The sequence below is a fragment of the Pongo pygmaeus genome, chromosome 20 (assembly GCF_028885625.2).
Source record: "Pongo pygmaeus isolate AG05252 chromosome 20, NHGRI_mPonPyg2-v2.0_pri, whole genome shotgun sequence".
In the NCBI taxonomy this organism is placed as follows: Eukaryota; Metazoa; Chordata; class Mammalia; order Primates; family Hominidae; genus Pongo; species Pongo pygmaeus.
Genome location: NC_072393.2, coordinates 45,407,067 through 45,420,690, shown reverse-complemented (window position 1 = coordinate 45,420,690; position 13,624 = coordinate 45,407,067). Strand labels below are relative to the sequence as shown.

General features: G+C 44.0%; 1 protein-coding gene across 1 annotated transcript; it reads left to right on the top strand.

Annotated features, from left to right (window-relative positions):
- The first annotated feature begins 517 nt into the window (after positions 1–517).
- Positions 518–11,157, top strand: LOC129021064 (galectin-10). The gene is made up of 7 exons (XM_054466139.2): positions 518–572; positions 3,448–3,524; positions 4,028–4,238; positions 5,795–5,899; positions 6,473–6,567; positions 10,047–10,138; positions 10,943–11,157. The coding sequence occupies exons 1-7, from the start codon at positions 558–560 to the stop codon at positions 11,155–11,157; spliced, it is 810 nt and encodes a 269-aa protein (XP_054322114.2). The 5' UTR covers positions 518–557.
- Positions 11,158–13,624: the final 2,467 nt, after the last annotated feature.

The following is a 13,624-nucleotide window of genomic DNA, read 5'->3' as shown; positions in this document are numbered from 1 at the left end:
TGAGGGTGGGTAAAGAAGACACAAGTGTTTTCTCTACTTCTGTCCCCAGGTCCTGCGAATGATCAAGATCTATGCTCTCCCAGAACCACTGGAGAAGAAGGAGGAGGATTTTATTTCAAGGCCAAGTGCCTTGCCCCCAAGATCTCCAGCTTTTTACCATTGCACAGGTTAGGAAAATGTACACCTTCCTGGTAGATTCTGCACAGTGGAGAAAAGGCTTCATGAGAAGCATGGAGGCTGGAGCTCACACCCCTCATCCTCACTCCATCATCTTTATCTGTGCATTTCCCTGGTGATCCCTTCCTCCTCCAGTACCTCCCTCACTGTCGTTTCTGCTGCATCACAGGCACAGGCCTCCAAACAGGTGTGGTTGTGACTGAGTCTGTTTCTGACACCCCACCCCTTCTCACTGTGTGGGGAAACCTTCCTGGGAGGGGCTTGGAATCAGGAATAAAGCCAGAGGGCAGGGCTGACAGGGGCCATTTAAATTCTGCCACTCAGAGATTCACACAGAAGCTTGGACACAATTCAGAAGAGCCACCCAGAAGGAGACAACAATGTCACTGCTACCTGTGAGTTAAAAAGGCACAGCCTTCAATAATCTCAGGTCACACAGAAAAGGGAAGAGGGAGATTTTATGGGATAAAAATATGAAAATTTCTACTGTGAATGCTTTACTGAGAGTTGCGGGTATGTGGAAGAGAGAACCTAGGGCTATGGTATCTGAGATGCTTGTGGGGTAGGGGGGTAGGGGGTGTGGACGCTGGAACATTGTGACCCTCTGTGAGCATGTGATGGTGTCTGATGAGAGTAAACTCTGCTAAAAATGATGTGACTTTAGACGAGATGTGTATGGCCCTCCAGGATATGGGTGGGTGTGTAAGTGATTGTAATCAGGTGACTGTGCTTTGTCTTCATGACTGTGATGTCAGTGTGTGTGTGAGCACAGCCAGACCAGTGCATGAGCATCTTTATATGCACAGTGAGCAGGTGTGTGTGACTCAGTGAGTGGCCTGGCTCTGTGTGACTGTGGGTGTGTGTGCTGGAATATGACTGGGTGTTGAACTGGGAACATGCTTGTGGCCTTCTGTGCATGTGAAGGTTCCTCCCCACATAGCAGTACTCTGTCTAAGCAGGTGTATAAATTCCCTTGTGCATCACTGTGGATCCCCGGTGGTAGAACTTGTGGGATCTTGGGGCCCTTGAGTTACCGAGGATTTATCTCTGAGCACTTATGAGAGCAGAATGCATGAATCCTCAGGTGCATTTTCCCAAGCAGAGTGGAGGTGAGAAACAGACTATGGGGCTGATGGTTCCTTAGGTGGAATCTGCACACAGTGACCACTGGCTCCTGCCTCCAGCCTCAGGTATCTCCCTGTCTCCCACCCTAGCCTGGCCTTCCCATTGAGTGCCAGGATGCTAGAGAAGGACATTGAGGGACTTGATTTAAGAGACTGAATCATCCAAAACCAGGAAGGTACAAGGCAGAGCTTACAGTGGATATTCATCAAGATGTTTGCTGAGGCCTGTAATCTCAGCACTTTGGGTGGCCGAATTGAAAGGCCCATGTCAGGCCAGGATTGGTAGACCAGCCTGGGAGACATAGCAAGATTTCATCTTTCCAAAAATTTAAAAATTTATTGAATGTGGTGTTGCATACCTGTAGTTCCAGCTGCTGGGGGGCATATGCAAGAGGTTCACTGAAGCCCAGGCCTTCAAACCTGCAGTAATTTTTTTTTTTTTTTTTTTTTTGAGACAGTCTCGCTCTGTTTCCCAGGCTGGAGTGCAGTGGTGCAATCTCGGCACACTGCAACCTCCGCTTCCCGGGTTCAGGCGATTCTCATACCTCAGCTTCCCGAGTAGCTGGGATTACAGGCATGTGCCACCACTCCTGGCTAATTTTTGTATTTTCAGTAGAGACGGGGTTTCTCTATGTTGGCCAGGCTGGTCTCGAACTCCTGACCTCAAGCGATGCACCCACCTTGGCCTCCCAAGTGCTGATATTACAGGCGTGAGCCACCACGCCTGGCCTGCAGTGAGTTTTGATGGTGCCACTGCATTCCAGCCTGGGTGACAGTGTGACCCTGTTTCAAAAAAGAAAAATACCATCCATTTATAGATTCTAGCCAATAACTTCTCTGACCCACAATCTTCATTTGTGCAAGTACTGTGGTTGTGCTCTCAGCAATGTGTGCCCCTTCTGGGAAGGACGTCCATTGCCCATGATAATTGTGATGCATGTACCTCCCACGCACAGGGGTTTCCTGTTCTCTCCTGTTCGTTTCCCTCTCTCTTTCAACAAGTGTTGTTTCTTTCTTTTTTTTTTTTAGTGGTTAAAATGATAATAAAAAATAAAACTCATAATCTCAAGTTAGAAAAGATGCAGAGTACCTGAAACACTCAAACAATGCTTGGAGGGATGTAAAAAGATACAGCTACATTGGAAAATAGTTTGTTATTCCCATAAAATTAAACATAAAATCACCAAACAAACAGAAACACTTTACTCACCAGATTTTAGCCAAGTAAACACTTTAGTTTATGGAAAATCCTATACAGAAATGTTTATAGTGTCATTATTTGTAGCTATTCTCAAATTGAAACTAACCCAAAGTTGTTGTTTCTTACTGGAGTGAATCTCTGTACTGTTACATCCTCACATCTTGTTTTCACAGTTTCAGAGTTGAAGATGATCGCAGGTCAGTGTTCCACAAGGACCCTCCTTGTTCGGATAGAGGACCCCCAACAGGCCCTATACATGCCAAGGTTTAGGCTAAAGGGTTTACATATATTAACTACTGTATAACTGAAAACATGATACAAAGTAGGTATTTCGGATTATCATCTTTGTATTGGGAAAACTGAGGCAGGGAGAATTTAAGCAATAGATCTAAGGTCTCCTTGCTGGTTGGGCAAAGTGGCTCACCCCTGTAATCTAGGAGTTTCGGAGGCTGAGACAAGAGGATCCCTTGAGCCTAGACGTTCCAGACCAGCCTGGGCAACATCATGAAACCCCAACTCTCCAAATACATATAAAATTAGCTGGGTGTGGACCAATAGTCTCAGCTACTCAAGAAACTGAAGTGAGAGGATGGCTTGAACCTGGGAGGTTGAGGTTGAAGTGGGCTGTGATTGTGCTAGTGCACTACAGCCTGGGTGATTCAATTAGACCCTGTCTAAAAAAAATGTTCAAAACATGTTAACATCTCACTGCTAGTGGTCAGCACAATAAAGGATCTAATTGAGGCAGCTCAGTTTCTGAAGCTCTGCTCTTAACTATGGGCCCCACTGTCTTCAAAAATATGGGGTCCTGAATGAGGTAGGGTGGGAACAGGGAGGCCTGAGTCTACTGTTTGATCTCTAACTGGTTGCACCATGGGAATCTGTAACAGGAGGGGAGGCCACACCTGGCCCTGCCTCTCTCACCCACTCTCAATTCCCTGGCAGGTGCCACACACACAGGCTGTGTCTTTGTCTACTGGTTCTACTGTGACAATCAAAGGGAAACCGCTTGTCTGTTTCTTGTGAGTACTCCATGGTGCAAAGATGGGAGGTGGAGAAGAGGAAGAACATTTTCTAAGGGGATGACCTCATGTGTGAGTCATGTGGAAAGTCTTGTTGGCAGGATGGAAGTACCATGAATGTGCAGGTCCTGGAGACCCTCCAGCACCAGGAACAAAACCTACAGCAGCTGCACTGGGGGCCAGTCATGGGTCTAGGAGTAAAGGACACTCAAGGCTTGGGGCTGTGGCACTTTATCTATTAAAGGGCATAGAATATTCAGAAAATGGGCAATTCATGTGACCAAGTCAGTGACTATGGCTCAGTTTCCATCTGTGGATGAGAGCTGGAGCATCTCTTTCCACCCATGGAGAACACAAAGAGCTGAAGCAGCCCCACAATGACAAGGCCTAGAATACCAACAAGTCTTTGCTCGACCACGGAAGGGGCAAAGAGACTTGTGTGTGTGTCTTGTGTGTGCCCCACAAGAAAGGGACCTGCTCAACACTGTGTGCTCTGCCCTCAGCAATGAACCACATCTGCAGGTGGATTTCCACACTGAGATGAAGGAGGAATCAGACATTGCCTTCCATTTCCAAGTGCACTTTGGCTGTTATGTGGTCATGAACAGCCGTGAGTATGGTGCCTGGAAGAAGCCGGTGGAATCCAAGAACATGCCCTTTCAGGATGGCCAAGAATTTGAACTGAGCATCTCAGTGCTGTCAGATAAGTACCAGGTGAGCACCCCAGGAGCTCCCCGCACCCAGCTTCCATGGGCTGTCAGAGCAGGAGGCAGCTCTTCATGCCCTAACTCCAGATAACTCCCTCTGTCCCCGGCTTTTCATCACCCATAACTCCCCCTGTCCCAGGCTTTTTATCACACACACAGGGGTTCCCTTTACTTTTATCATTTCCCTATCTCATTCAACAAGTGTTGTTGCTTGCTCTGCCATCACTTCTTCTTGCACTGCCATCCTCAGCTCTTTTCCCATATCTGACCACGGTCAATGTTGGTTCACTTGCCATTTTCCCCAAATGGAGAATATCCTCTATCTTCTCCTTATAATGTTATTTAAATTTTCATGTAGCTAAATGGATAAGATATACACATGAATAAAATTGTTTTAGTCAGTCCAATATGAAGACTTCTTCTCACTCCTCAATCCCAATCCTCAGAACAATATTACTAGCTTCTCTACTCTTCTTCCATAGATAGTCTATCCTTATAGAAGCATATACATACACCCATATATACATTTTTATTTGTTTTTAAACAAATGCTGGTATCAATGTCTCTACACATTACACTTTAGGAATGACAGTTGAGTTGTACTCAAAGAATATATATTGGAGAAATAATCTATCCATGGTGCTGCCTCATTTTTTAAGGATTACATAATATTCCCCTAGAAGGATTTCCTCAACTTGCTGTACTTGACCCTTTACAAGAGCACTGAGTTGGTTTCCAATGTTTTGCTCTCACAAATATTACTGTATTAAGCTTTCTAATAAACCCTTTTGTCATTGCCAACTTTTCCCTATTTATATTGGAACATGATTATAAAGAAATGGAATAACTGGTTCAAAGTTGTATGGATTTTAAATTTGAGAATGAAACCTAAAATATGACTCCCTGTGTAGCCTCAGTAATAAAGAATGTGATCAAACTTTCTGACATTTCAAATGGGTAGGCCAAAACATTCACATTTTATTCAGATTAAAGTCAGAGGTGTTTTTCTATGTTTATAGGCTGTTAAAGATAATATCCTATGTTTTGTAACATTAATCCAGCCCCACCTCTCTAAGAACACTTGAGTTTCATTCCTTGCCACCACTAGCTCAAATATGAGCCATTCCAGAGAGAAACTTGGTCATCAGCAGCAAGTTGCAGTCATAATTTATGTAACTGAAATGTATGCATTCAGTGGACATTGCTGAGCACTTACCCTGTGGCTGGCCCTGTGCAAGATGCAGGGATTCAAGTTTATGAAACACAGTCCCTGGCCTTGGAGATCTTCCAGGATAGAGAGGAGACTGAGCAAATATGGCCCATGTGACACAGAGTGATAGAGCCTCACTGGAGAAATGAGAGGAAACATTGAAAATGCAGTGAGCAACTGTCTCAGATAGTTACAAAAGGTAGTCTGTAAAAAAGAAGTGTGTCTACTGGGTTCAGATATATAATGAGGCATTTTCTGGTTGGATGTTTCAGGTACTACGACACCATAGAGAGCAGGCTGAAAGCTTGTTTGGTGGAATACTGTCTTTCTGATGTATTTTTTTCCTTCTGTAGGTAATGGTCAATGGCCAAGCTTATTACACCTTTGACCATAGAATCCCGCCTGAGGCTGTGAAGATGGTGCAAGTGTGGAGAGATATCTCCCTGACCAAATTTGAGGTCAGCAATTGAGAGAGATAACCAGACTTCATGTTGCCAAGGAATCCCTGTCTCTACGTGAGCATGGGATTCCCAAAGCCAGCTAATGGCATGATCTTTTCTCACTTCAATCCTTATTCTTGCTCATTAAAACTTAATCAAACTTCACAGAATTTGGTTCTTGCTTTCATGGGGAGAAAGATAAAGTGGTCATCATCAAGAGGGCTTGGGGGATTTTATGGATGGTGTGAACAAGTCAAGGGGGATAAATCTTCCTGAGACACAAAAAGTAAGTGAAAAGGCCACTAAAATGTCTGAGAAGACATTAGAAACCACGTCCTTCTATAGCATCAACTATATGTCAGACACTCTGAACAAACCCTACCCAATTTCATATGAGTCACTGAGGTGTAAGCAATGGGATTAGGGGCTTGAATAACTGATCCATGACAGGGTGGGTGGGGCTGTGTCTGAGCTGAGCAGAACTGAGTAGGAACCACACTCTTTACACTGAAAACAGAGGAGTAGGAACACTTGGGGGCTCCCGCTACCCTACCTGAACCCCAAATCTCATATGTCCCTTCACTTTACTAGGAAAAATGCCAAGAAGAAAATCACCAGAGAAAGAAACTCATATGCTCGTCCCCTCAGTTCAGGAACAAGGGGTATACAACACCATTTCTCGAAAGGTAGAGCCCAGATGCAGAAATCAGATTTGTTCATTTAAAGAGTGCTCATCGGTGACCATGCCCTTCTCCCATCCTCATTGCAGACTGAGAAAGGAAAAAGTCACTTCACAGAGAAGAAGCTGTAGGCTCAAACAGTGACAAGCGGAGATACTACTTTACGGCGTGTAAATCTTGGTCATAGATGGATAGAAGGCAAACCCTTTGATCAGGACACAAAATGACAGCTCTCCCTAATGGTCTCTCTTTTAGGCCTCATTCATCTCCACCCACAGACACAAGGTTAGGACATCTCCATTTCCACTGCCTCCCCTCACCCAGTAAATCTTAACCACTGATATCAGAAAACCCCTCCTGATGCCCCAGCCTTATCAAGAGTAAATGTTCTCCCTGGAGTGTCTCATTTGGGGAGAATTCTGGGCCAGCCCCCTCCATCTGAAATGCTTTAAAGACTTTAATCCTCAGAGTGTCTTGATCCCTGTCTTCCCAGTAGGTCTCTGTGTTTATTTTGGACAATTTATTTCTATTCACCAGTCAGAAAGGCAGACACCTTCTTGACATTTGAGGGATTCAATTGGCTTTTTGGCCACTCTCCTTGAAATAAGAAATTATCGGCATTAGATCAGGAGAATTTCACAGAGAAGGCAATTGTTTCATTAGTCTCAAGCTAGAAGTCACCCAATATCTATCAAGAGTAAACTGCTGAGTATGTCTTGGCCAATTTATAAAACTCCAGAGTGGAGACAAGTGAAAAGGAAGGATCTATAGCTCCACATGGCAACATAGATGAATCCTAAAAACAGAAATGTTTTAGAAAAGATGCATGACCCAATAAAAAAAAATTCAAGATAAACACCTACAGGCAAAATTAAACAAAGTGATAAAACTAAAGCAAAGCAAAAAAGAAAGGCAGGAGCATGGTTGCCAGTAGGGGCAAGAAGGTCACGTGGTAGGGAAGGAACACATAGGCATCCATGTGTGTTAGCAACAAGCCATGACTACAATTGTGGTGGCTACATGAGTGCTAGTTTAATCATGAATTTGTCATAATAAACTTTTTTTGTTAACTTGGATCAAGTTTTCAAAAATAGTTTAAATTCACAGTCAGTAAAACTGAAGAGTAAAATAAAAAGAGAGGAGGGAGGGAGAGGGATTTGAATTCATTTCTTCTTTAAATTCCTATACAGATTTTAAGGATGTTTTCTGTTATAGCAAAAAGAGAACTTGAGGAGGGGTCCCTGACTCCTCCACCCCAAGTGAAGACTGCATTGTAGCTGAAGTCTGATCACCTGCACCTGTCCCTGTCTTCATGCAGGTTTTGAGCTAAGTAGCACACACATCAAGGGCTACACTTAGAATCTCACCTTTCTCCCAGAATCCGAGTCTCTGATATTTTATTGCACATGGACACCCAGAGAAAAATGAGAGAGTAGACGGAGCCCAGGTGTGTGGGAGATGGAGTATGAATGGCCCTCACCTGGCAAAGGCAAGGGGCCTGGATGGGGTAAGGATGACACAGAGACTCTCTCTACCTCTCTCCCAAGGTCCTGTTGAGGATCAACGTCTATGGTCTCCCAGAACCTCTGGAAGAGAATGAGAGAATTTTTTTTCCAGGGCTGGCTGTTCTGCCTTGAGAATTCCCATTTTTAAAATATCGTACAAATGAGAAAAATTCACGCATTCCAGGTGAATTCTGCACAGTGGAGGAAAGGCTTCATAAGCATGGAGGCTGGACTTCACAACCCCTCACCCTAACTCCATCATCCTGATCTGTGCATTACCCTGGTGACTCCTTCCTTCCCCTGGTACCCCCCTCACTGTCATTTCTGCTGCATCACAGACACAGGGTTGCAAACAGGTGTGGTTGTGAATGAGTCTGTTTCTGACACTCCATCCCTTCTCACTCTGCAGGGAAACCTTGCTGGAGGGTGGTTGGAATCAGGAATGAAGCCAAAGGGCAGGGCTGACAGGGATCATTTAAATGCTTCAACTCCAAGAGATTCACACAGAATACTGGACACAATTCAGAAGAGTCACCCAGAGGGAGACAACAATATTACTCTTACCCATGAGTTGAAAAGGCACAGCCTTCAATAATCTCAGGTCACCCTAAAAAAGGAAAGAGGGAGATTTTATGAGATTAAAATATGAACATTTCCATTGTGAATGATTTACTGAGAATGGTAGGGGTGTGGAAGAGAGACACTGGGGTAATGGTATCTGAGATGCTTGTGGGGTGTGGTGTGTGAACCCTGGATCAGTGTAACCCTCTGTGGGCATGTGATGATGTCTGAGGAGAGGAAACTCTGCTGAGATGATGTGACTTTAGGTGGGACGTGATCAGCCCACCAGGATGAGCGAGTGTGTGAGTGAATGTAAGGCAGTGATTGTGCTTTGTCTTCATGACTGTGATGTGAGTGTGTGTGTGAACACAGCCAGACCAGTGCATGAGCATCTTTATATGCACAGTGAGCAGGCCTGTGTGACTCAGTGAGTGGCCTGGCTCTGTGTGACTGTGGGTATGTGTGCTGCGATGTGACTGGGTGTTGAGCTGTGAACATGCATGTGGTCTTCTGTGCATGGGAAGGTTCCTCCCCACACAGCAGCGCCTCAGATGAAGCAGCTGTGCATCTTCCCATGTGTGTCAATGTGGATCCCGGGTGGCAGAACTAGTGGGGATATTGGGGATCATGAGTTACTGAGGACTCGTCTCTGAGCATTCATAAGAGCAGAATGCATGAAGCCCCAGGTGCCTCTTCCCAAGCAGAGTGGGAGAGAGGAACACAGTCTATTGAGGCTGTTTCTTCAGGTGGGATCTGCACAGAGGGACCACCAGCTTCTGCCTCCAGCCTCAGGTCTGTCTCTGTCTCCCAGCCCAAGCTGTTTATCCCATTCTGGGAGAAGAGTGTGAGCAGATTCTGGCTAACTAGGGAAGGACATTGGGGGACATGGTTTTAGAGACAGAATCATCCAAAACAGAGAAATAACCAGTTTAGTTTTAGTTCAGGAAGAACTTACAGTGGATACTATTCAACAGCTTGCCAGAGGCTGTGGCTCATGGCTGTAATCTGAGCACTTTGGGAGGCCAAGGTGGGAGGATCACATGGGGAGGTGTTCCAGACCAGCCTGCGTAAGGTAGTGAGACCTTGTGTGTACCAAAAAATTAAAAACTAGCCAAGCCTGTTTGTGTGCATTTTCATTTGTAGCTACTCGGGAGATTGAGGTAAGAAGATCACTTGAGTCCAGGAGTTTGAGGCTGCAGTGAGCTCTGATCATGCCACTGCACTCTAGCCTGGGTGACAGAGTAAGGCCCTGTATCCACAAAAAGAAAGAAAAAAAGAAAAGAAAACTAGACAACAACATAAAAAAAATTGTAATTTGCATATTCATTCCACACACAAGGGTTCTCTGTTCTTTTGTTATTTCCCTATTTTTATAAAAGCATTCTCACTGGGTGAATTTCTCTGTTTTTACATCCTCAGGTCTTGTTTCAGAGATGAAAATGAATGCAGGTTAGTGGTTAGTGTCCCACAAGGACGGTCCCCATTTTGTGGTGTAACCCCTAACCGGCCCTGTACATACCAGGGATTAGGGCAAAGGTTTCACACATATTAACTCCTCTGTTACTGGGAAAACCCTACAAAGTAGGAACTCCTTATACTCCTCCTTGTTCTGGAGAAACGTAGGTGGGGAGACTTCAAGTTATGGATCTGAGATTGCACTGCAAGTAAGAGGCAGAATCAGAACTGGAATCCAGGCAACTTGGCTCCAGAACCCTTGCTCTTATCTATAGGCCCCCAATTTCTTCAAAAATATGAAACCTTGACTGTGGTAGTGTCGGGGGAGCAGTCCTCAGAATTTGCCCTTCGATCTTGAGCCTCTTGCACCATGGGAATCTGTTACAGGAGGGGAGTCCACACCTGGTCCTTCCCTTCTCACTCACTCTCAATCTCCATAGCAGGTGTCACACACATGACCTGTGTCGTTGACTATTGGTTCTGTGACATTCAGAAGGACAATGTTTTTACTTTCTTGTGAGTACCCCATGGTCCATGGCAGGATGATGGAAGAGAAAGGAGAATATTTGCTAAATGCTCACCTCATGCGTGAGTGGTGCGCAAATGTCTAGTTGGAGGATGGAGGCATCATCCAAGTGCAGGTCCTAAAGACACTCCTGCACCAGGCATGAAACCTGCATTAGCTGCACTGTGGGCCAGTCATGGGGCCTAGGGGAGAAGGATACTCAGAGGATTGGGGCTGTGGCTCTTTACCAAGTGGCATTAAATTTTCAGTAAATGGACAACTCATAGGCCAAAGTCAGTCACTGTGTCTCAGTTTTTAATCTAGGGATGAGGGGCAGAGCATCTCACTCTTGAAGGGTACAAGGAGCTGAAGCAGCCCCACAGGGACAAAGCCTGCAGTGTCATCAAGAAGGCTCCTGTTTGGCCTGGGAAAAAGTGGAAAAGGGTTGGTGTGTGTGGAGTGTGTGCCCAACATGCTGTGTGCTTTGAGCTCAGCAAGGACCCACAGTCACAGGTGGATGATTCCCATACTGGAACCAAAGAGAAGTCAGACATTGCCTTCCATTTCTGAGTGTACTTTGGTCATTATGTGGTCATGAACAGCCATGTGTGTGGGGCCTGGAAATGTGAGGTGAGATGCCACAATGAGCCCTTTGCAGATAACAAACCATTTGACTTGTGCATTTTTTCTTAATGATAGTCTACTTAAACTTACAGAATGAACAGTCCAAAGTAAAGGGAGAAGAGAAGGTTAAAGCAACATTCTTTAAAGCTGGAAGCCTAAATCTCAAATCATAATGAATGAGACCTAGCCTATGTTAAACTTTAGTGTAGGATCTTTCTCTGATTTTTACACACACACACACACACACACACACACACATATACTTTATGTTCCAGGGTACATGTGCAGAACGTGCAGTTTTGTTACACAGGTATACATGTGCCATGGTGGTTTGCTGCACCCATCAACCTATCACCTACATTAGGTATTTCTCCTAATGCTATCCCTCCCCTAGCCCTCCACCCCCAGACAGGCCCCTGTGTGTGATGTTCCCCTCCCTGTGTCTACATGTTCTCTTTGTTCAACTCCTACTTATAACAGAGAACATGCAGTGTTTGGTTTTCTGATCTAGTGATAGTTTGCTGAGAATGATGGTTTCCAGCTTCATCCATGTCCCTGCAAAGGACACAAACTCATCCTTTTTTTCTGGCTGCATGGTATTCCATGATCTATATGTGCCACATTTTCTTTATCCAGTCTATCATTGATGGGCATTTGGGTTGTTTCCAAGTCTTTGCTATTGTGAATACTGCCACAAGAAACATACATGTTCCTGTGTCTTTATAGTAGAAATATTTATAATCCTTTGGGTATATATCCAGTAATGGGATTGCTGGGTCAAATGGTATTTCTAGTTCTAGATCCTTGAGGAATTGCCACACTGTCTTCCACAATGGTTGAACTAATTTACACTCCCACCAACGTGTAAAAGTGTACCTATTTCTCCACATCCTCTCCAGCATCTGTTGTTTCCTGACTTTTTAATGATTGCCATTCTAACTGGGATGAGATTGTATCTCATTGAGGTTTTGATTTGCATTTCTCTAATGACCAGTGATAATAAGCATTTTTTCATATGTTTGTTGGCTGCATAAATGTCTTGTTTTGAGAAGTGTTTGTTCATATCCTTCACCCACTTTTCATTTGGGTTGTTTTTTAGTTGTAAATTTGTTTAAGTTCTTTGTCGATTCCGGATAATACCCCTTGGTTAGATGGATAGATTGCAAAATTTTTCTCCCATTCTGTAGGTTACCTGTTCACTCTGATGATGGTTTCTTCTGCTGTGAAGAAGCTCTTTAGTTTAATTAGATCCCATTTGTCAATTTTCGCTTTTGTTGCCATTGCTTTTGGTGGTTTAGTTATGAAATCTCTGCCCATGCCTATGTCCTGAATGGTATTGCCCAGATTTTCCCCGAGGATTTTTATGCTCCTAGGTCTTAGGTTTAAGTCTTTGATCGATTTTGAGTTGATTTTTAGGTAAGGTGTAAGGAAGGGATCCAGTTTCAGTTTTCTGCATATGGCTAGCCAGTTTTCCCAATACCATTTATTAAATAGGCGATCTTTTCCCCATTGCTTGTTTGTGTCAGGTTTGTCAAAGATCAGATGGTTGTAGATGTGTGGTGTTATTTCTGAGGTCTCTGTTCTGTTCCTTTGGTCTACACATCTGTTTTGGTACCAGTACCCTGCTGTTTTTGTTACTGTAGCCTTGTAGTATAGGTTGAAGTCAGGTAGCATGATGCCTCTAGCTTTGTTCTTTTTGCTTAGGATTGTCTTGGCTATGCAGGCTCTTTTTTGGTTCCATATGGAATTTAAAGTAGTTTTTTCCAATTCTGTAAAGAAAGTCAGTGGTAGCTTGATGGGGATAGCATTGAATCTATAAATTACTTTGGGCAGTATGGCCATTATCATGATATTGATTCTTCCTTTCCATGAGCACAGAATGTTATTCCATTTGTTTGTGTCCTCTCTTATTTCCTTGAGCAGTGGTTTGTAGTTCTCCTTGAAGAGTTCCTTCACATCCCTTGTAAGTTGTATTCTTAGGTATTTTATTCTCTTAGTAGCAATTGTGAATGGGAGTTCACTCATGATTTGGTTCTCTGTGTTATTGGTGTATAGGAATGATTGTGATTTTTGCACATTGATTTTGTATTCTGAGACTTTGTTGAAGTTGCTTATCAGCTTAAGCAGATTTTGGGCTGAGAAGGTGGAGTTTTCCAAATATACAATCATGTTATCTGCAAACAGAGACAATCTGACTTCCTCTCTTCCTATTCCAATACCCTTTCTTTCTTTCTCTTGCCTGATTGCCCTGGCCAGAACTTCTAATACTATATTGATTAGGAGTGGTGAGAGAGGGCATCCTTGTCTTCTGCTGGTTTTCAAAGGGAAAGCTTGAGTTTTTGCCCATTCGGTATGATATTGGCTGTGGGTTTGTCATAAATAGCCCTTATTATTTTGAGATATGTTTCATTGA

Bases quoted from the DNA above. Each gene is read 5' to 3' on its own strand.
- LOC129021064 (XM_054466139.2), top strand. The intron at 4,239-5,794 runs GTGAGCACCCCA...TTCCTTCTGTAG, and splicing joins TGCTGTCAGATAAGTACCAG to GTAATGGTCAATGGCCAAGC. The intron at 5,900-6,472 runs GTCAGCAATTGA...TCACTTTACTAG, and splicing joins TCTCCCTGACCAAATTTGAG to GAAAAATGCCAAGAAGAAAA.